The sequence below is a fragment of the Arachis duranensis genome, chromosome 3 (genome assembly GCF_000817695.3).
Source record: "Arachis duranensis cultivar V14167 chromosome 3, aradu.V14167.gnm2.J7QH, whole genome shotgun sequence".
NCBI lineage: Eukaryota > Viridiplantae > Streptophyta > Magnoliopsida > Fabales > Fabaceae > Arachis > Arachis duranensis.
This window is the reverse complement of record NC_029774.3, coordinates 124,796,297-124,816,189: the sequence shown is the minus strand read 5'-3', so window position 1 is coordinate 124,816,189 and position 19,893 is coordinate 124,796,297. Positions and strand designations below refer to the sequence as shown.

Here is a 19,893-nt window from a genome sequence, read left to right as displayed (position 1 = left end):
AGCGTTCAATGATGTTTTGGACAAAACTCTGGGGAAGCTGGTCAGCTGGAAAGGGAGATTTCTTAACAAGGCAGGAAGACTATGTTTGATCAATTCAGTAGTGGTTGCGATTCTTTCTTACTGCATGCAAGTATCTTTCTTCTCTAAATTGATATCCAATAAGATAGAATCTATGATACAGAGCTTTTTCTAAAAAAGTCAAGTTAATGGTAGAGACATGAATCTGGTTAGTTAGAAGGTGTTGGTCACTCCTAAAAAGTTTGGTGGTTGGAGAATTCGAGATCCATTTTGTACTAATGTTACTCTTTTTGAGAAGCTAGTTTAGCAATTTTTTCATCATCCAAACAAGTTATGGGTTCAATTCTTGGTGAAAAAATATTGTTCCTCTCTCAGAGACTATTTCAGTCGGTTTCGAAACACGGCTCTTATGTTTGGAAGAATATATATATAACTTGTTATTTGTTGAAGGATTGTTTTGTTTGGTGTATTGAGGATCTAAACCAGAACTTTTAGTTTTCTAATTGAAGAAAAGAGGGGCAGCTTTGTCATGAGATGGATTATGTTCATGTTTCTGATTCGGATTTCCGGATTTTAAATCTTTGGTCATCTGGACAATGGCACTTTAAAATATCTATTATCCTCTAAACCAGGTTTTGCAAGGCAACATTCTTTTCCATAATCCGGATGTGCAAGCAGGTTCAATAGTAAGATGGTTTTGGTTTGGTGCGATGTCAAAGGTTTATGACAAAACTCTCGTAGTGGTTACTTGTGCCTCGGTAAGAAGAAGTTTGGTTGGGAGGACTAGGAAAATTGACCTTGACTTTGATGTCAGCTTGTTCCGAAAAACATAATTTCTTGGCCTAGCTTTGTCTTAGGAGACTCTATCCACGACTGCTTTTCATTTCATGGGGGGCATCTCACCGACGGATAGCTATCCACGATATTTTTCTGGTCAAGAATCAGTTGTTCATTGTATTTGAGATTGTACGAAAACCTAACTAGTTTGACAAACTTTGAAAATTTCTAATCAAACTCTAGATTTGATAAACTCATTCTTGTTTCATAGCAAAGAGCGCCCTCTTAGATTCTATAAAAAAAGAATAATTAGGTCTAAAATTAAGATTGTAACTTAAAAATAATAATAATAATAATAATAATAATAATAATAATAATAATAATAATAATAATAATAATAATAATAATAATAATAACCCAATATTCAGTCAAAACATCCTAATCCCAAAATTCACTTTCACCTTTCAACTACTCCATAACCTAATTTCACCCACACTAAATCCTAATTTTTTAACGCAGCCTCTTAAAACGCAAAAACTACTGAACCGCATTCCACCGTTGCAGCACCGTCGCATCTCCACTGTATCACCACCTTTTCATTGCTGTTGCACCATCACTGGGCCGTATCATCTCCATCCCCTGCTGACATTTCGTCTACCTTGTGCCCTCGTCGTCGCTGCCACAGTCGCCCACTAGAAGCAACCCATCTCGCGTCGTTGCTCCCCCGCGTAACCGAATTCGTCGCACTGTCAGCCCTAAGCTGTTCCCGACGCTCCTGGTAACTGTTCTTCTTGAGAGATACATGGAACAGAGTATTACAATATCAGAAACACATGGAATAGAGTGTTACGACTGTTTTCATATGCAATAGGCTGGATGTTCATTTTACTCAATAGGCGGATGGTTATTTTCATTTTAATTTGGACGTTTATTTGATTTGAATTGGATTTTACATAATTTTATCCAATAATAAAAATAATCATCTGCCTACCTAGTATAATAACTACTCCTAATAACATTTGTAAGAATTACAGCTTGACACAATTGCGACTTCGTCGATCAGCTTGAGTTGCAGCTCTCTCCGGTGGTGATGGGAGCTGCCTATGGTCACGGTACGATTAAAGAAAAGAGATCACAGTATATTTTAAAATATTATTAACTAATCATAATTATTCAAATTAAAAAAATTAAATAAATTTAATTAATTATTAATCTGATTTAAATAATTTTTATTTTAAACCGTTGTTCATAATGTTCAACATTTACTTTATTCACCTAAACTTCCTCGTTATCAAATAATACAGTAAAATACCGTTTTTAACTTGAGTTAGAGAGTTTGCTGTTGATCACCAAAAGAAAAAGTAGAGATTAGTGTTTGTGTCTTTTTCTTTTTTTGTCCTTGTTCTTCAGTCAGCAAAAGAAAAGAGAGTGAAAATATCTATCTGTATGTTGTGGATGATTGTGGAGAGCAGTATCTGCGAGTATGAAGTATCCCTGAATTGGTGTGAGGTTTGATGCAAGTTGAAAATCAATGGTAGTAGTAGTAGCATTATCACCATCACCATCACCACTTTCAGGGGGAAACCTCTTCTCCTCACTCCCCTCCACACCACCACCGACGCCCCCTCACCCTTCTTCCACCCCCCAACCACCAATCCCTATCCCCAAATATCCCCCTCTTCGAGTTCCAATTCAGCTACTCCGAGACCCCGAAGGAGAAGCCCATCGCCATCAGGGAGCCGGCGTTCCTGCCATTCGCCCCGCCCACGATGCCGCGGCCGTGGACGGGGAAGGCCCCGCTGAAGAGCAAGAAGGACAAGGAGAAGAAGGTGAGGCTGCTGGAGTCATTGAACCCGCCGCGTCCCGATACCAATGGGGTGAAGCAGTTGGAGATGGCGAAGCCATTGAAGCTTGGTCAATACTCCAGGGATGGGAAGTCGAGGGAGGAGATACTCGGCGACCCCTTGAGGAAATGGGAGATAAGGATGCTTGTTAAGCCTATGGTCTCTGATAATCGCCAGGTTAATCTCGGTGAGCTTCCTTTTTTCCTTCCTTTCTGCTGCTTAAGATTTCATAGAATGTAATTAGGTGATTAGGCTTAATCGAACTTTATGGCTGATTTTGGAGACTGTCTACACTCGGATAGTTAGATACAGGTTTTCATTGACCCTACTTTGTTGGCTTCTCTGCATTTTGTCTCCTACAATCATTACCACACGGAACCAGCTCGAAGGCTAAATGGGTTGTTGAACTGTGAAATAGATCAGAATTACTTATGTTGACTATTTGAGAGTGTTGTTTACTTATTATTGTTGTTGTTTATGATATCGAATTGATGAGTTATTTTGGTTATTGGTTAAGTGTGTTATGTTATTTGAGATATATCTGTTATGGGTTGGCTTTTATGTGTTAAGGGGTAGGTTTTGTGTTAATGGTTTTTCAATATTTGCTGGCCTAGGAAGGGATGGATTAACACATAACATGTTGGAGTTGATACATTCGCATTGGAAGCGTAGCCCTGTCTGTAAAATTCGTTGTAAAGGGGTTCCAACTGTAGATATGAAAAATGTCTGTCACCACATTGAGGTATCCATCTTCATTTTTGCAAAAATAGATTCCTAGTTCTTTGTTGTTCATGAGTATACATTTCTTAACTCAATATCTGAGGATTTTGTTGCCAAAACTTTCACAATATCATTCCTGGTAATAGGTTGCTCTAGGCAGATCATATCCTGGAAATCAAAATACATTAATCGGAAACTTTTGTTTTTTATGTGAACGTTAAGTTGTTATCTTGGATGGTGGTGATGAGGGATGCTCTCTGATCCTCTTGCTGGGTGACCTCCAGTCAGAATGCTGAAGACTTGATTGATGCATAGACTAATACAGTTGTATTGAGACCCATGCACCGAAAGAGTTGACTTTTATGAGGGAGACCAGCATAGTAGGGCTCTTATAGCCTTTCTATCTCTTTCCACACTTGTATTTGTTTTCTTTTAAATTGTAAATAGAAATAGCATTATCCGGTTGAAATGTTTTGATATCACCTGTTTAGTTGAGGCATTGCATTTTTATCCTGTTGAAATGTTTTGGTAATGGCAAAAATCAAGTTTACTTACTCCCACTAGATGGGTTCAACTTACATGGAGCAAACCATAACCACAGTGTCCTAGCATAAACCATGCATATAACTTAATCATAGGATCTTTCTTTGTTTTTGTTTTGAACCCCTTTATATGCTATGACAGGATAAAACAGGGGGGAAAATAATTCTTAGAGTTGGTGGTGTTGTTTATCTTTTCCGTGGAAGAAACTACAACTATAGTACACGCCCACTGTATCCAGTGATGCTCTGGAAGCCTGCTGCACCTGTTTACCCAAAACTTATACAAGCTGCTCCAGGAGGATTAACAAAATCTGAAGCTGAGGAACTACGTCTGAAAGGGAAAAGTCTTTTGCCAATATGTAAATTAGGTAATGTCCACTGTGATTATCATCTTCACTCTTCTCTAAAAGATTTAACCATATTATAGGCATTTGACTAATGATGGGCTTGTCAAGAAGGAGAATCTTTTGGTTAGTAGACTGAGTATGATAAGAAAACTAGATGTTTCAATAAAACAAGCTGAAGAATATAGTCCAAATCTTGTAGTTGGGGAAAGGAAATCAAAATCAAGTCAAAGCAAAAAAGATAAGTGGCATAATGTTTTGCATTTCTTTATCTATATGGATATTCATCCTGCTAAGCCTATTTTTAATTTAGAGTTATTATTGATAATGCACTTCTCTTTTAGTCTAATTGTATAAGTCCATTAAAGAAACTGAGTTATGGTTCTTTCTAAAATTAAACCTTTAATTTGGTTATGCAATGTTGCAGCCAAAAATGGAGTCTACACTTCGCTTGTAAAGGATGTCAGAGAGGCTTTTGAAGGAAGCCCTTTGGCGAAGATTGACTGCAAGGGACTGGAGCCTAGCGACTACAAGAAATTAGGTGCCAAGCTTAAGGTATCAAATAGCAACTAATTTATTTATGTTCGTAAATACGAGAAACCAGGAGCAATCTACTTTGGTAGGCAACCTCTTCTAGCTTACTTGTGGTAAAAGGCCTTTAAGTATCTAGATAAGCGGCATAAGCATTGCCAACAACCATTAGGAGTATTACTCTGCATGAATTTTGATCATCTTGTTTTGGCAGGATTTGGTTCCTTGTGTTCTGCTGTCTTTTGATGATGAACAAATATTGATGTGGAGAGGCAAAGATTGGAAATCAATGTTCCCACAACCTCCTCCACTTTCTCGTCCTTCAGAAGCTGGCATTACAGGGAATTCGGACAGTACAGGTGTGTAACTGAACCATTTTGTTTGCATGTCCTATCCTATTGGAATTCTTGTACATTTTATTTAGTTACATGTGTTGTGTGGATGTATATCATGAGTTGGTCAAGAGATATCTGTCTGTGAACGGTCTCACTACAGACATGATACATGACAATGGTGTCGTTGATCCATGTAGCCCATCCTACTTAGTGAGATAAGACTTTGTTGTTGTTGTCATTGTTGTGTGGAAGCGTATCATGAAATAAGTTTAACGAAGAAGAAAAGGACAAGTGCATTCTTAGTATATGGTCATAATGGTTTTTCATTCCCATGAGTATCCTTTTGTAATTGTCATTTATCTTTCTTTCAAAACCATAGATAATTATGATGTATAATGGTGTTTTAGTTTGTCTAGATGTTGAGTACTGCCTGACCACACCCTAAAATTAAATTATTGGTGGCTATGCAAATTCAACATGATGTCTTTAACTATCTTTATCAGGGGAGACTGAAGATGATAATCAATCTGAACATGAGGGCAACGTGGTGAACACAAGCCCAAAAATGTTGTCTCTGTGGAAGCGTGCAATCGAGTCGAGCAAAGCTTTGTTGCTGGATGAGTTCAATCTTGGTCCTGATGCCCTCTTGGAGAAGGTAGAAGAATTCGAAGGGGTTTCGCAGGCCGTGGAGCACTCCTATCCAGCATTGATTTTATCTAATGAGAATGATGCTAAAGGTTCAATTGCAAGCTTTGAAGATGACATAGAAGACAGCTATTCCAGTCAGGATGGCTTGGCTACTGAAGACGAAGGCGATGTCGACAATGATGATGATTTCCTTGAAGATGACTTGTTTGATGTTGTGGACTCATCTGCGGAACCCGGATCATTACCTATTGATTTTGTTGTCAACAAGCTGAAACCAAAACTAGAAGAATAATGCCTTTTATAATATATATTTCTAGCACAACATGAAGATCTTGTTTATTGAGCGAAAATAGGGTGCATCATGCCTGAAATGTAAAAAGAGAGGGAATAAACATGAAAAAGGGGGAAAAATTCTTTAGTGTGAGAAAAAAATAGTTAGCTGCAAATATACAATTTCTCATTCATCTCCAATATTCTTTGTTTCATCGTTTATATTTGCGCGACAACTATGTTACGTTTGCAACAATTACCACACGTGTGGTGAGTGGTGACAGCATTTTTATGGTTTATAAGGTAATTACCGAAAAAAGAAAAAAAAGTGTCTCTATCTTTTGTACTAAATTGGATCCAAATAAACAAGTGAATAAAATAGTACCAAAATAAGGAAACTTCTCATTCAATTTTTTATTCATAAATATAGTGGAAAAAATAGTTTTCCAATATATTTAATACATAAAATTTTAAAAGCTTATATCTAACACGTACTCTATTAACTTCAAGAATACTTAAATTTATCAAAGTAGACATTTTATTCATAAATGCAAGAATTTGACACGTGACGTTGACTGTGACGTGGGAACTGAAAGTTGAAAAACATGAACTGACTTTGTGTTTAAGGAAATAAAAAGGTATGAAATGCAAGTTATGGTGGCTAGATTAAGACAAAACGTGTTCTTTGTTTGTGTCTTTCTCTTAGTTACAATTATAATAGCGAAGATGATTCATATTCTTCTCTTCTTCTGTAATCCCAGTAATGTAACAATTCACAAAAGGCATATACCCTTTTTTCCCATTTGCAAATTCCTTGTGTTAGGGGTTTTGTGGAATTGTATGGTTCACAAAACCGGATTCCTCTCCCTCCCTCTCTCCCCTTCATGTTCACATAATCCATTAAAGGAAAAAAGCAAAGCAAAGCATCTTCTTCTTCCTTCTGAATTTTACTTATCAATAGTGAGTGCTACTGTCACTTTTCTTCCACTTCATTAAGAATCATCCAATTTTCTTTTTTCTCCCTTTCATTTTTGATCAAGTATTGAACTTTATTTATGGGTCTTTTAGGTGAAACACCTCATCACAAGCAAGGAATCCAGGTTTAATTTTTGCTTAATTCTTCTTATTTTTGGTTCCCTTTATGCTACACCTTAGTTTATATATTCTTGAAGAGCAACAATCATCACATCATATATTTAGCCGATTTATGTTTGAAAAAATGGATTCTTTTTTTTATTATTTGCTAGTTTGAAAAAAATGCATTCTTTTAGCTGATTGGATTTTGATACTTTTCTTAGCCATCTATTTTACTTCATACAATCATGGCCCTTTCGCCTTGAACTTTCTTTATGCATGATTTTTAAATGCACAAGGGAATTCATATCATACCATGCTTGATTCGTTTGGGATTTTGGTTTTTCTGATATATCTCTTCAGAATTTTGCTAAGTTTTTCATTTTATCATGCTGTGAGAGTTGAGTAGATTGAGAATTTTTCAATAAAAATGGTGGCCTAATGCATGAAGCTGCCACCATTGTTCATAGAGCCTTAAGAAAAAATAGCACCAAGATTCCAAGAACATATATACTTCGTTGCGAACCGAGCTAGTATCCATTACTCATGAGTTTCATGGCAGGATCTGAAGGCCATACTTGGCAACCAACCATGAGTGCAGATACTACTGTATCAAGTTATTGGTTGAATTGGAGGTTCTTTTTGTGTGTACTATGGATTTTCTCCTCTATGGCTTTAGCATCTTATCTACTATGGAGATACGAAGGATTCGATCAATCGGAGCCAGAGAGCACAGATGATCAGCCAGAACCGGCTTCATTGGTTTATGAAGATGAAGCATGGAATACATGTCTTATTGGAATTGATCCTTCTTGGCTGCTAAGTTACAGAATCATTTCATTTCTTGTGCTTTTGGCTTTGATCATCGCCAACGTTGCGGCCGATGGAGCAGAAATTTTTTACTTCTACACTCAGTAAGCTTCGGTAACCATTCTCCTAATTACAAAATGACCAAAGATTTTATTAATTCATTAAGTAGTTAAGAAGAATGATTAGAAGCTATCTAATGACCCTTACTTTTATTTGTTGTTCCTTCATTTTTTTTGCAAGTGTTCTGATTGTATTATTTTGTTTTCTTTTCTTGTGCTGAACAGATGGACCTTTGTTTTGGTCATCATTTACTTTGGGGTAACAATTCAAATGTCCAAATCTTTGTTATATATATTATTTTAGTATGAATTGTAGGACAAAACTCAACATGTTTGCTCTCAATTTCACATTCAGGTTGGATCATGTTTCTCCTTTTATGGATGTTATTATAAACAAAATAAAATTGAAGGTAGCACAGTGAATCATGCTTATTTGGATGCAGAGCAAGGCATTCCCAAGAGTCCAAATGTTCATCAGCATCCCCATGCTCGCGAAATTGCCGGTGCATGGGGTTACATTTTCCAAATAATTTTTCAGGTGACTGATAAAATTTTGGAATACATTTTTCATTTTTCATCAAACTTAGAAGGCTTTTAACTTAATTTTTCATTATCTGTTGAATATATAGATTTGTGCAGGTGCTGTAATGCTCACTGACACTGTGTTCTGGCTTATCCTCTATCCGTTGCTGACAGCCAAAGACTACAATCTCGATATTGTAAGTATGGGTGTCATGAAGCCACTTCTTCAAAAGCTTAAATTGATAGGAGAAGGCACGTGAATCTTTATATTCTCTAACAATTCGCATTGCATTGCACAGCCAAAGACTATGTTTTTTCATCTGAAAACATTTGCACTTTTTTCTACCTTGCAGTTTATGTTTTTCATGCATTCCATTAACGTTGTTTTCCTGCTCGGTGACACAACACTGAATTGCATGGTGAGTTTAGATTTTAGAATTTTATAAATGTTTGCATTTTTTTTCTTATTAATTTTGTCAATTTCATTATAATTATTGTTTTTGGACATGTAACGTGTTCAAATGGTTAAACTCACAAATACTTATTCTTAAACATGCAGAGATTTCCAAAGTTTCGATTTGCATATTTTATGCTGTGGACGTGCATATTTGTGATTTTTCAGTGGATCCTCCATGCTTGTGTTTCAATGTGGTAAAAGCATACTTACCCATTGTTTTGATTATACATAACATCTTGAGAAATTTTTTCGGAATATCAATTAAAATGCCACATTTATTATAATTTATTAATGTCTTTTAAAAAAAATATCATTTTGGGCAAAAGTTTAAATTAATTGATTAAGAAAAATAGGTATTTTTAAGATTTTGGATTTGTTTAGTTTGACACCCTTAATTGTTACAGGTGGCCTTATCCTTTTCTTGACTTGTCATCCTCATTTGCACCGTTATGGTATGTTTTGAATGAAAAATATGTTGTGTAATGAATACAATTATACAATATTATTAATCTCTTGTTTTGTCCTCTTGGACTTTTCAGGTACCTAGCCGTGGCTTTAATGCATATTCCATGCTACGGCATATTCTCCATACTAGTGAGGCTGAAGCATTATTGGTTATCAAGATCGTTTCCTGGGTCCTGCCGTTTTGTTCCCTGGTAGAACATTAATGATTAATCCACAATGTTAATCAACCATTGGTCTTGGCCTTCTATGGATTAGGTTTAGGCAATACCATACGATACACCAAAAAGAATAGCAAATTTTCATAGATTGTTCCATTTTTTTAGATAAGGGACGAAAATTTATATTTCAAAATTAGTGTAAATTGTTTTTCTATTTCAAAACTAACTGTATATGAGTACGATTTGAGTCTGAGCAACACTGTTCTGGAATGATGAGTTGAATTTTAATACAGTAATATATATCAAAACTTTGAAGAACAAACTATGCCTTAAAAAAAAAATTGTCAGCCATGATGTAAACAAGTTCTATCTAGAAGTTTACTTGCCTTTACACAACAAAAATTATTCTGTGGAGTCGAAAACTAAATATCAATTACACTTAATTTTCAATTAATTTCCTATAATTTAAACATTTTCAATCATCTTCCTAGTTGTACAATAAAATCCTTCAATTAGATTCAGTATCCAAAAATTACAAAAACTTTTAAACAATATAAAAACACTTTATTTATTTATTATGTTAAAAATATTTTTTAATTAAAAAAATTAAAACAAATATAAATTATAACTTCTAAAAAATATTTACTATTTTTCTAATATTTTTTTACTAAAATTTTACTAAACATATTAAAAAATTAAAAGATTTTTTTGTCATTAAATTTTTTTTCTAACTTAATGACACCTAAACAAACTCTAAATGATCAATTGGAAATGTATCCTTCAGTAATAAATCCCAACTATGCAACTCATTTAATCAAAATACAGTTCAATCAATACGATTTCAACTATCTAATCACCTTGTCGATCCCAACATGATCTATAATTTTCCATACATAAGATCAAGCTATGGCTTTACATATTCTCTGATAAATTGTTCCAACTGAGATATATCTCCAGTTAAACCAGAAGCATCTGCAGTTGTAACTTTGTTGTAACATTGGGTAAAAGAAAATGGTTCTCCAGGCACCCCAAGGGTGAACTCATTTTTAATGTCCGCTGCCGATATTGCACTTCTTGATGCCCGTAATTTGTCACTGTAAAATAATTAGTGTCATCACAATGTTGACAAAAAAAGGGAGAAACAAAAAAGCTCTTATAATTAAATGGATATCAAACAACACCATAAGGTCAGCTTCAATAAATCCATTTAGAATCAGGTCTGTCTTAATGATTGTTTTTTAAATTTCAATTTGTATTCTCCTCTAAGGCTTTGACCCTTGTTATTTGAGACATCTTCCATCTGATATACTTTTCAAACTAGGTCACTGGAACTTCTCACAACAAAAAGTACTATATTGGAGTTTCTATTACCAAACATCTTTTCTTCACTCGGTGTTATTAACTCTTCCCTTAAGACATTAATCCTGTCTAACCTCTCTCCAGATGTCCTCTCATCCACCACAACATTCTTATCTCTAAGCCCTAACCCAACATTCACTACAAAGAACAATATTATTCCTATCTATGTATATGTTTGTTTAGAATATTCCTATGACTTTGATAATTGATTGACAATTTGTAATCGCATATTGAACTATTAAACATATAAATTATAATAAGTCAACTGAAGTTAAACTCTATGCTCTAGGCTACAAGTCATGTGAGCTCAGGGGAGCGGGGATGACCAGATGTCAACAACCTTTTCCCCTGAGCAGAGAGGGAATTTAGATGACCAGCCAGAACCTGTGATCACTGTTCATGAGGTAACAACTTTATCATTGCACAACAGCTGGCAGCCTCACATAATCCTCCAACAATATGCACTTATAAAGTAATCGATGAACAAATCAAAGCATAGCATATAAAAGATTGAATGTTGAGAACATACATTTCCTTCTCCATCTGCCTGCGGATAAACTCCTTCGTATGAGCAGTGACCTTGTCTGTTTTGTTGCAGAGAATAAGCAATGGAATCTTCTTCTTCACAACACTTCCCTTTGTCAAAATATCATATAGATACCTGTGAAGGAAAGTGAATTAGGAACTACTTCATCAGGATATGATAAATGATCACTAAGTTATTTAATGCTTGATGCCACATGCCTAATGCTTACTACAAGCTCATTAGAAATAGGGTAAACCACCAAAAACGCACTCAAATTATTTTGTCAATGACAAAAATGCCTCCGAAATTTGTTATTGACAAAAGTATCCTCAAATTATTTAAAAATGTGACAAAAATGCACATCTATGTACTGAAACATTCTACGTTAACGGAAAAGAGCGATGTGACAAACGGAAAATGTTATAGTGTCACTTCCCACGTTGAATGCTCCGTTAGCCATGTCACATTTTTTCCATTAATGGAGTAGGTCTTTGATCAAAATTGGACATTTTTGGCATGTTTTTAAATTATTTGAGAGGATTTTTGTCAATAACAAAATTTAGGAACATTTTTGTCAATGTTAAGATAATTCAGGTGTATTTTTGGTGGTTTACCCTAAGAAATATGTACTCGGTGCAAAAGGAATTACTCTGAAGCAGAACGGCAGTTTGGTAAGAAGTCCAAAGCATCAACAACAAAAACTATGCCAGCAGCCCGAGGCAAATATTCATCCAATTTGGGGCGAAGACGAGAATGTCCCGGGACGTCGACAACATGAACGGGTTTTGTCTTCCGCTTCTATAAAGAAACAAGAGACAAGATCAGTTCTAGTATGTTTAATTCCACAATCAACAAACAAGCATAAGAAAAATAAAATAGACATAATTTCAAATAACTTGACTACCCATCCAAGGCTTGTGGTTTGAAGAATAACTAAGGCATTTTCATACAGAATGGGAAGCACAACGAAATACACATCGAAAATCATGTTTAATTCTATTTATTCATGTACATGTATTAAAGAGCAAAAGCCTAGTGTCTTACCTCTGTTGTTTCAGAATGAAGAACAAAAGTCTCCTCATTAGGTTCCATTGACGTAACAGTCCCCCCATGGATAGAGCCATCCCTAAGCTGATAGAGTCAGAAGAAGTACATCAATAACATTATATTAGCATGGGAAATGCAGGTTCGTTTGCTGCATAGTGTACTGAAATTCCATTTACACACAAATTCGACGAAATGAAGTTAAGAGTATACACAATAAATCATAAAAAGCAATATTCTATTCAACAATCTAATGGCACCTGATAATGTAACAACATTGCTCAAGAGTGTTTCACTATCTAACCATGAATATTCTTTTTGTTCAAGACGATAGCAACAATTCATTTAGCAAAGCAAACTAGAATGGCAATAATTAAGAAACTACATGATATGATATGAATTGAACTATGAACCAAAGAACATGTGAATTGGGAATTTGGGATTGTTACCTGATAGAAGAGAACAGTTTTGCCGGCGCCACTTAGGCCAGTCAATACAATGGTGTTGGACTTGGCACGCTTCAACAACCGCACTGCAAGCAACAAAATCCATCATCAAAACCAATGACAAAAACAAAAAATGTACGAGAATATGGATGGGGAGGCTGACATGATAGGAGCAGCAGGGTGGTGAAAACGAGGACGGCAGCGGCGGCGTAGAGCTGAACTGGGGGAACCTGCCGGAGTTGCTCTTCAGCTAGGCTCCACAAGTGGAGAAGCTGTTCCTTCCACTGGTCCAATTCTTCCATTGCCTGAGAGAGTGAGGAAGAAGAGAAATGAAAACACCAGAGAGAGAGAGAGAGAGAAATTCTAGTAAGAGAAAGAAAAGAGAGAGAATAGAAAGCGGCAAAGGTACTAGTTGAGTTACCCGGTGGCGGACGGCAGTTCCGATGAGGGGGAGATGGCGGAACGAAGGTCTTAGTTTCGTTCCGATGGATCTATAAGATCTAGCGTGTCAGCTCTGTAACCTTGTTGCTTTTCAAAACCACGTGTTAAACGACACCGGGGGATACCGTTTTGTGTCGCCTGATCCAAAACTTTCATAAAACCGATTCTTAAAACCAAGCCCATCATCAAACCATTTTAATAACCGATTTACTAATTTGTTGGTCTAACTGTAATTCAATTAAAATAATTATTTTATAATAAAATAATAAATAAAATATAAATAAATACACTAAAACATAGTTATACTCTAATATAAGACGTCATTTAAATTTAAGTGATCAATTAATTAATGCTAAAAATTTTCAATGCCGAGAACAACCAAACAAATATACGAGAATTAAAAATGCCTCCAAAGCTAAAATGAAGTTTAACAAATCACTAAAACAAAAGATCAACCTTGTTCTAATAACGCAAAAGGAAAAGATGATCAGCCGCAATATGAGCCAAGAAAGTGCAAAGAATCCAAAGAACACACTTGCACCACATTCTCTTTTAGAATATTGAAAACCTTCGCAGCTTCCATGAATACATCACTTGCATCATGAATGGCAAGTATTATGGAACCAACTCTGAAGAAACTATAAGCATAATCATAAGTTATTAACATCTATCTTTTGATTATATACACTTAAAACTAACAGAACTCAATTTATGTTATCATAAAACAAGCTTTAACACAATTTTCAACACCTTTAACAAAGCCATCACAAAAATTAACATGCTTCAATAAAGATTAACAAGATTTTCGATTTAACTTTGTTAGAGAATCATTAGAATGATTTTAGATCAGTTAGCATGTTTATATTTATATAGCATATCTGTATATTAATTGTATGATTCTATATTTTTATTACTTTGATTCTTTTAGCACCTATATATATCCCTTGTACATTATACATTTGATCACACTCAATAATACACAAATCCTTTATCTAGTTTAGTCTCTTATTTCTAACATGGTATCAAGAGCCTATGTTGCTTTTTTTTTTCAAAAACAATTGGTTTCTAGCTCCTTTATCTTGTTTCACCGGTAGTACTTTATCCTCCGTTTTCGGCTCCTTCCTGACGCTTTGGTTTGTCACCGCCGCCACCCTCACCTTCTTCTCGTTGCAGGCTTTCGAACACCGCCACACTCGCCTATCACCGCCGGACGCTCCCTCACGCGCCGCCAGAAGGCCGATCACCATTTCAATGAATTTTCGTTCATAAGTTCTGAGTTCTTTTCCTCTCCAGGCAACCCCTTTCATCCTACTTTTGCTCGCCTTTTCGACCTCTGTTTTTGCCCAGTCCACCATCTCATTGTCTTAGTCTCATTCCCAAGTTTACAAAGAGCTCCGCCACGCCATCTGAATCAGCAAAATGTGCTGCCACGCGTCGCCGGAAAATCGCTGGCCGCAACTGCACCCATTGTTCTCTGCCCAGAAGCTTCAGTAGCCATTGGATCTTTGGTGCAGATCGAACACTCCACAAGCCTCCACGTGCCGCTTCGCAGCACTCCCAGCAACCCACCTGCGTGCGACCCAGTCCGACCCGCAATGTTGACCTGCGTCTCCACCTCAACGCCAGCGTGTCTCCTCCCTCCATTCCGAAGCCGCCACGTGTCTTCCTATCTGCTGACGTGGCACATAGTGGGACCCTCCCTAGGATTTTTTGGTGAGCTCTTTCCGATTTTGTCCTCCTTTTTCTCGTTTTCGGCTCCTAAGTCGCAATTTTTCTCTCCTCTCCGTTATTTTTGTATCTGCTATTATGGAAAAGTCAGCTGTTTTTGCTACCACACACAGAAAAAATAAATTCTATCAAAATTGTGACCGTTTTGGGCACCTCTTCTCCGTCTGTCCCTCTGTTGAATGTCGCACATGCCACTAGAAAGGTCATATTAGCTACCATTGTTCACAACTATTCTGCCATTATTGCAAGCTTTCGGGACATTTGATTACTACCTGTCCTACTCGCCCACCACGTCCTGCGCCTGCTTCTGCTATTGATGCTACTCTTGAATTTACCACCTCTGCTCTTCTCAACTCGTCTTCTATCTTTCTATCTGATTTTGCGTCTCTTCTTCAGCGTCTTCTCTCCCTTTCTGGTAATACTCCTACTGCTCTTTCGACTCCTCCAGGTAATTCTAAATGGTATTTTGACTCGAGATGCTTAATTACATGTCTCCATTGCGTAATCTCTTCTTGTCTCTGTTTATCACTACAAATGGACCTTCTATCAATACTGCTAATGGTTCCTTTTTGCACGCAACACACAAGGGTTCTATCTCCCAGTCGACTCTTAATCTTCCTGATACTTATTTTATTCCCAACTTAAACTTTAATCTTATTTCTGTTGGTCAACTTGTTGATCTGGTTTTTGATGTCACTTTTTCTATCTTTGGTTGTCTTGTACAGGATCGTCGGACGTGACAAGTCATCGGGACTGGACGTAAGGTTTGAAGGTTGTTTGAAGTCGAGAATCTTCATATTCCTCCTGTACCAAATCTCTGTGCTGCTTCTTCTCTATCTACCCTTCACTTATGGCATCAACGTCTTGCCCACAGCTCCTTAGGAAAATTGCGTCCTCTTGTGTCTCAAGGTGTTTTGGGTCAGTTTTCTAATGAATCTTTTGTGTGCATTTCTTGTCAAACTGCCAAACAACCTGCTTTATCTTTTCACAATAATTCATCTCTTACTTGCTCTCCTTTGGATCTCATTCACTCTGATGTTTGGGGTCCCGCTCCCACCGCTTCTATAGGAGGAGCTCGATACTTTGTTGTTTCATTGATGATTATTCACACTTTACTTGGGTTTATTTGATGACCAATCACCATGAGTTACCTCAAATTTATATGAACTTTGCCACTATAATTAAAATTCAGTTTTCCAAGGTCATTAAGGTTTTTCACCGTGATAATGCTATGGAATACCGTAATTCCAAACTCTTAACCTTTTTTGCAGAACAGGGTACCTTCTCTGAGTTTTCTTGCCCTAGTACGTCTCAACAAAATGGCCGAGCTGAACGCAAACACCGTCACATTCTTGACTCTATTCGTGCAATGCTTCTTTCTTCTTCGTGTCCTGAGCATACTTGGGGTGAAGCTTTTCTTACTGCTGTTCATGTTATCAATAGACTATCTTCTTCTGTTCTTGGTAATGTTACTCCCTTTGAGAGCATCTTTATCGTACCTCCCCAGATTATAGTTCTCTTCAAGTTTTTGGTTGTGTCTGTTTTGTTCTTCTTCAGCCTCATGAACATAGTAAACTTAAACCTCGGGCTCGTATGTGTTGTTTCCTTGGTTATGGCACTGAACACAAGGGTTATCATTGTTGGGATCCTCTCTCTAAACGTATTCGTATATCTCGTCATGTTGTCTTCTGGGAGCATCACATGTTTTCTCGGTTCTCCTCCTTTGAGTCTATTCCTCCTACTCAGTTACCTTTTTTCACTAACCCCAATGTTGATCTTTTTTCTAATGATGATTCTACAGGTTTTATCTCGAGTCACCCTCCACAGCCTTCTGTTCTTCCGCCTTCTCCATCTCCCGATGATTCCGGACCGGACAACGCTCCTACTCCTACCGTCATGCCTCCTCCTTCCACTCGCTGTTCCAGGGTGAGAAATCCACCTCCCCATCTTCTTGATTATCATTGCTTTTCTACTATTCTTCATCAACATGAACCTAAGTCATTCAGAAAAGCCTCCACAAATCCAAATTGGCAACAAACAATGCAGGAAGAAATACAGGCACTTGAAAAAGCACACACTTGGAACTTGTTTGATTCTCCTTCTAATCAGGAAGTTGTGGAAAATAGATGGGTATACAAGATCAAGACTCGCTCTGATGGTTCTATTGACCGTTATAAGGCACGCTTGGTTGCTCAGGGTTGTATGCAAGAGTATGGTATTGACTATGAAGAGACTTTTGCTACTGTTACTCATCTCACATCTGTTCGAGCTCTTCTTGCCATTTCTGCGGTAAAAAAATGGTCTCTCAGTCAAATGGATGTGAAGAATGCATTTCTTAATGGAGATTTGAAACAAAAGGTCTATATGAAGCCCCCTCCGGGTTATCCTTATCCTTCTGGAAAAGTTTGTCTCCTTCGCAAGGCACTCTATGGGTTTAAGCAAGCTCTTCGTGAATGGTTTGACAAGTTCAACACTACCATATGTAATCTTCATTTCACTTGCAGTCCTCATGAGAATGCTCTCTTTATTCGTAAAAGTGAACATGAAGTTGTTCTTCTACTTCTGTATGTTGATGATATGATCATTACTGGAGATGATGCTGATGGTATCTCTGATCTCAAGGCGTCCCTTCAGCGTACTTTTGAGATGAAAGATCTTGATTCTCTCAGCTATTTTCTTGGTCTAGAAGTCATATCCACCGATGATGGCATCTATCTCTCTCAAGCTAAATATGCTTCAGATCTTATTGCTCGAGCCAGAATTACAGATAGTCAGACTGAGTCTACTCCTCTTGAGCCTAATATTCGATTTACTCATATAGATGACATTGTTTTGGATAATCATACTCTCTATCGACAGCTAGTTGGAGGACTCATCTACTTAACTGTCACCCATCCAGACATCACCTATCCAGTTCATGTACTTAGCCGGTTCTTGTCAGCTCCTCGTACTACTCACTATGCGACAGTTCTTCGCATTCTTCGTTACATCAAAGGCACTCTATTTTATGGCCTTTATTTTTCTGCCCATTCCTCTTTGTCTCTTCAGGCATACTCTGATGCTAATTGGACTGGTGATCCCACTGATCGTCGTTCTACTAATGGTTACTGTCTGTTTCTTGGCGACGCTCTCATTTCTTGGCATGCTAAGAAGCAAACGTTCACTGCTCGATCAAGCACAGAAGCTGAGTACTGTGCCCTCGCTGACACCACTGCTGAGGTTATCTCGATTCGTTGGCTTCTCGAAGATTTGGGTGCTCCTCAGTCGTCCCCTGCTGATGTTTTTTGTGACAACCGCAGTGCTATTCAGATTGCCCGTAATGATGTATTTCATGAATGCACCAAACACATTGAGATTGATTGTCACTTTGTTCGGCAACATATTCTTATTGATGCTGTTCGTCTCATTGCTGTTGGAACACTAGATCAGACTGCTGATATCTTCACGAAAGTTTATCACCCGACTTGTTTCCGGATTTTGTTATTCAAACTCAAGATGGTATCCTTAGCTCCCACTTGAGTTTGAGGAGGGATGTTAGAGAAGTATTAGAGAATCATTAGAATGATTTTAGATCAGTTAGTATCGTTTATATTTAATTATTTATATAGCACATCTGTATATCAATTGTAGGACTCTATGCTTTTATTACTTTGATTTTTCTGGCACCTATATATATCCCTTGTACATTGTACTTTTAATCACACTCAATAATACACAAATCCTTTCTCTTGTTTCTAACAAAATTTAACAAGGTCAGCACAATAACTTTTCAGCACAAAATTTAACAAAAATTAGCAATGTTTTTACTTTTCAGCACAAAATTTAACAAAAGAAAAAAAAGCAACAATAAACAATAAATCAATAACAAAGTTATCAATTTATTGTCAAGCAGTAACAGAGTTATCATTTATCAGTTTATCATTAAGTACTAAGTAGTAACAGAGTCATCAATTTATCATCAAGCAATGAGCACTGGGCATTCGAGCAATTACTTCGGCGAGGGCAGGGAGCAGAAATTTTAGGGAAAGCGGTTGAACGCATCGGACGACCGCGAGCTTGCGATGAACACGATGACGGACGATGGGCGAAGAGCTGCGGAACAAGACTAGAGACGCAAACACTGGCGAACAACCACGACGAACCTGGTGGCGATCTTGAGCGCGAAGGTCGGTGACGGTGAGACAGATGGCGGCGCGATGGAGGCTAGGATTTTCAGAAGCTTTCAAGATAGAGCTTGAGAACCTTTTAGAAATCTTTTTTCTTTTTCTTTAAATGGAATTGCAAAACGGCATCGAGGAAGACAAAGACCACTGACGGTAAGCTCGAGGAAGATGAAGACCACTGATGGCGAGCTCGAGGAAGCACAGTGACGCACCAATTGTTGAATGACGAAGAAGCGCGGACGACCGAATGAAGACACGGTGGTCCCTGAATGCAACGAACGGCGACACACTCCTTGCGGCAGTGGGGGAGACCACTGTAACCTTGCTTTGGAGAATGAGAGTTGGGAGACTGAGAATGGCTCGAGGAAATGAGATATTGAAGAACGTGGTTTTCTTCTTTTTCCCCAATTGCAAGACTAGTATCTGATTTTTAGAATTATGCATAAAACAAACAACTTTTTTTTTACCAATCGAGCTAATATTGGTCCATATATTTTTTGTCCAATTTAGGCCCAAAGATAGTTTGTAGTCTCGGTTTTAGTGTAGCCATACCCAAAGGCCGAAAAAAAACGACAGTGCTCAACTGAGTTCAGACAATTAGATTGAGAGGAA

At 37.3% G+C, this 19,893-nt stretch overlaps 3 protein-coding genes across 6 annotated transcripts; 2 read left to right on the top strand and 1 right to left on the bottom strand.

Annotated features, from left to right (window-relative positions):
- The first annotated feature begins 2,166 nt into the window (after window positions 1-2,166).
- Window positions 2,167-6,251, top strand: LOC107481137 (CRS2-associated factor 2, chloroplastic). Its single transcript, XM_021139147.2, is given in 7 exon segments — window positions 2,167-2,472; window positions 2,474-2,826; window positions 3,254-3,381; window positions 4,044-4,269; window positions 4,673-4,800; window positions 4,991-5,135; window positions 5,615-6,251. Coding segments are annotated over 7 exon segments (1,563 nt in total). The 5' UTR covers window positions 2,167-2,326; the 3' UTR covers window positions 6,052-6,251.
- A 444-nt stretch (window positions 6,252-6,695) lies between these two features.
- On the top strand, window positions 6,696-9,866 carry LOC107481343 (uncharacterized). Of its 4 annotated transcripts, none has more exons than XM_021139144.2 (10): window positions 6,696-6,989; window positions 7,098-7,129; window positions 7,666-8,027; window positions 8,198-8,231; window positions 8,328-8,510; window positions 8,602-8,691; window positions 8,848-8,913; window positions 9,054-9,145; window positions 9,356-9,403; window positions 9,491-9,866. In XM_021139144.2, the coding sequence occupies exons 3-10, from the start codon at window positions 7,987-7,989 to the stop codon at window positions 9,609-9,611; spliced, it is 675 nt and encodes a 224-aa protein (XP_020994803.1). In that variant the 5' UTR covers window positions 6,696-6,989; window positions 7,098-7,129; window positions 7,666-7,986; the 3' UTR covers window positions 9,612-9,866. The 4 variants fall into 4 exon arrangements, with proteins under 4 accessions (XP_020994803.1, XP_015957112.1, XP_052114722.1 ...); XM_016101626.3 differs by having other exon boundaries at window positions 7,666-8,017; window positions 9,491-9,865; XM_016101625.3 differs by lacking the exons at window positions 6,696-6,989; window positions 7,098-7,129 and having other exon boundaries at window positions 7,353-8,017; window positions 9,491-9,865.
- A 517-nt stretch (window positions 9,867-10,383) lies between these two features.
- On the bottom strand, window positions 10,384-13,528 carry LOC107481344 (uncharacterized). Its single transcript, XM_016101627.3, has 7 exons — window positions 13,371-13,528; window positions 13,113-13,254; window positions 12,953-13,035; window positions 12,504-12,590; window positions 12,109-12,257; window positions 11,463-11,594; window positions 10,384-10,668 (listed from the first exon to the last, which is right to left on the bottom strand). Exons 2-7 carry the CDS (start codon window positions 13,249-13,251, stop codon window positions 10,479-10,481), a joined length of 780 nt encoding a protein of 259 aa, XP_015957113.1. The 5' UTR covers window positions 13,252-13,254; window positions 13,371-13,528; the 3' UTR covers window positions 10,384-10,478.
- Between the last annotated feature and the right edge of the window lie 6,365 nt (window positions 13,529-19,893).

Excerpts from the sequence above, each read along its gene's own strand:
- LOC107481343 (XM_016101625.3), top strand. The coding sequence starts at position 7,650 with ATGAGTTTCATGGCAGGATCTGAAGGCCATACTTGGCAACCAACCATG. Across the intron at positions 8,692-8,847 it reads AAGACTACAATCTCGATATT|TTTATGTTTTTCATGCATTC; the intron begins GTAAGTATGGGT and ends TCTACCTTGCAG. Across the intron at positions 8,914-9,053 it reads ACACAACACTGAATTGCATG|AGATTTCCAAAGTTTCGATT; the intron begins GTGAGTTTAGAT and ends TTAAACATGCAG.
- LOC107481344 (XM_016101627.3), bottom strand. The coding sequence starts at position 13,251 with ATGGAAGAATTGGACCAGTGGAAGGAACAGCTTCTCCACTTGTGGAGC. Across the intron at positions 12,258-12,503 it reads TTCATTCTGAAACAACAGAG|AAGCGGAAGACAAAACCCGT; the intron begins GTAAGACACTAG and ends GTTTCTTTATAG. Across the intron at positions 10,669-11,462 it reads AGGCAGATGGAGAAGGAAAT|TGACAAATTACGGGCATCAA; the intron begins GTATGTTCTCAA and ends ATTATTTTACAG.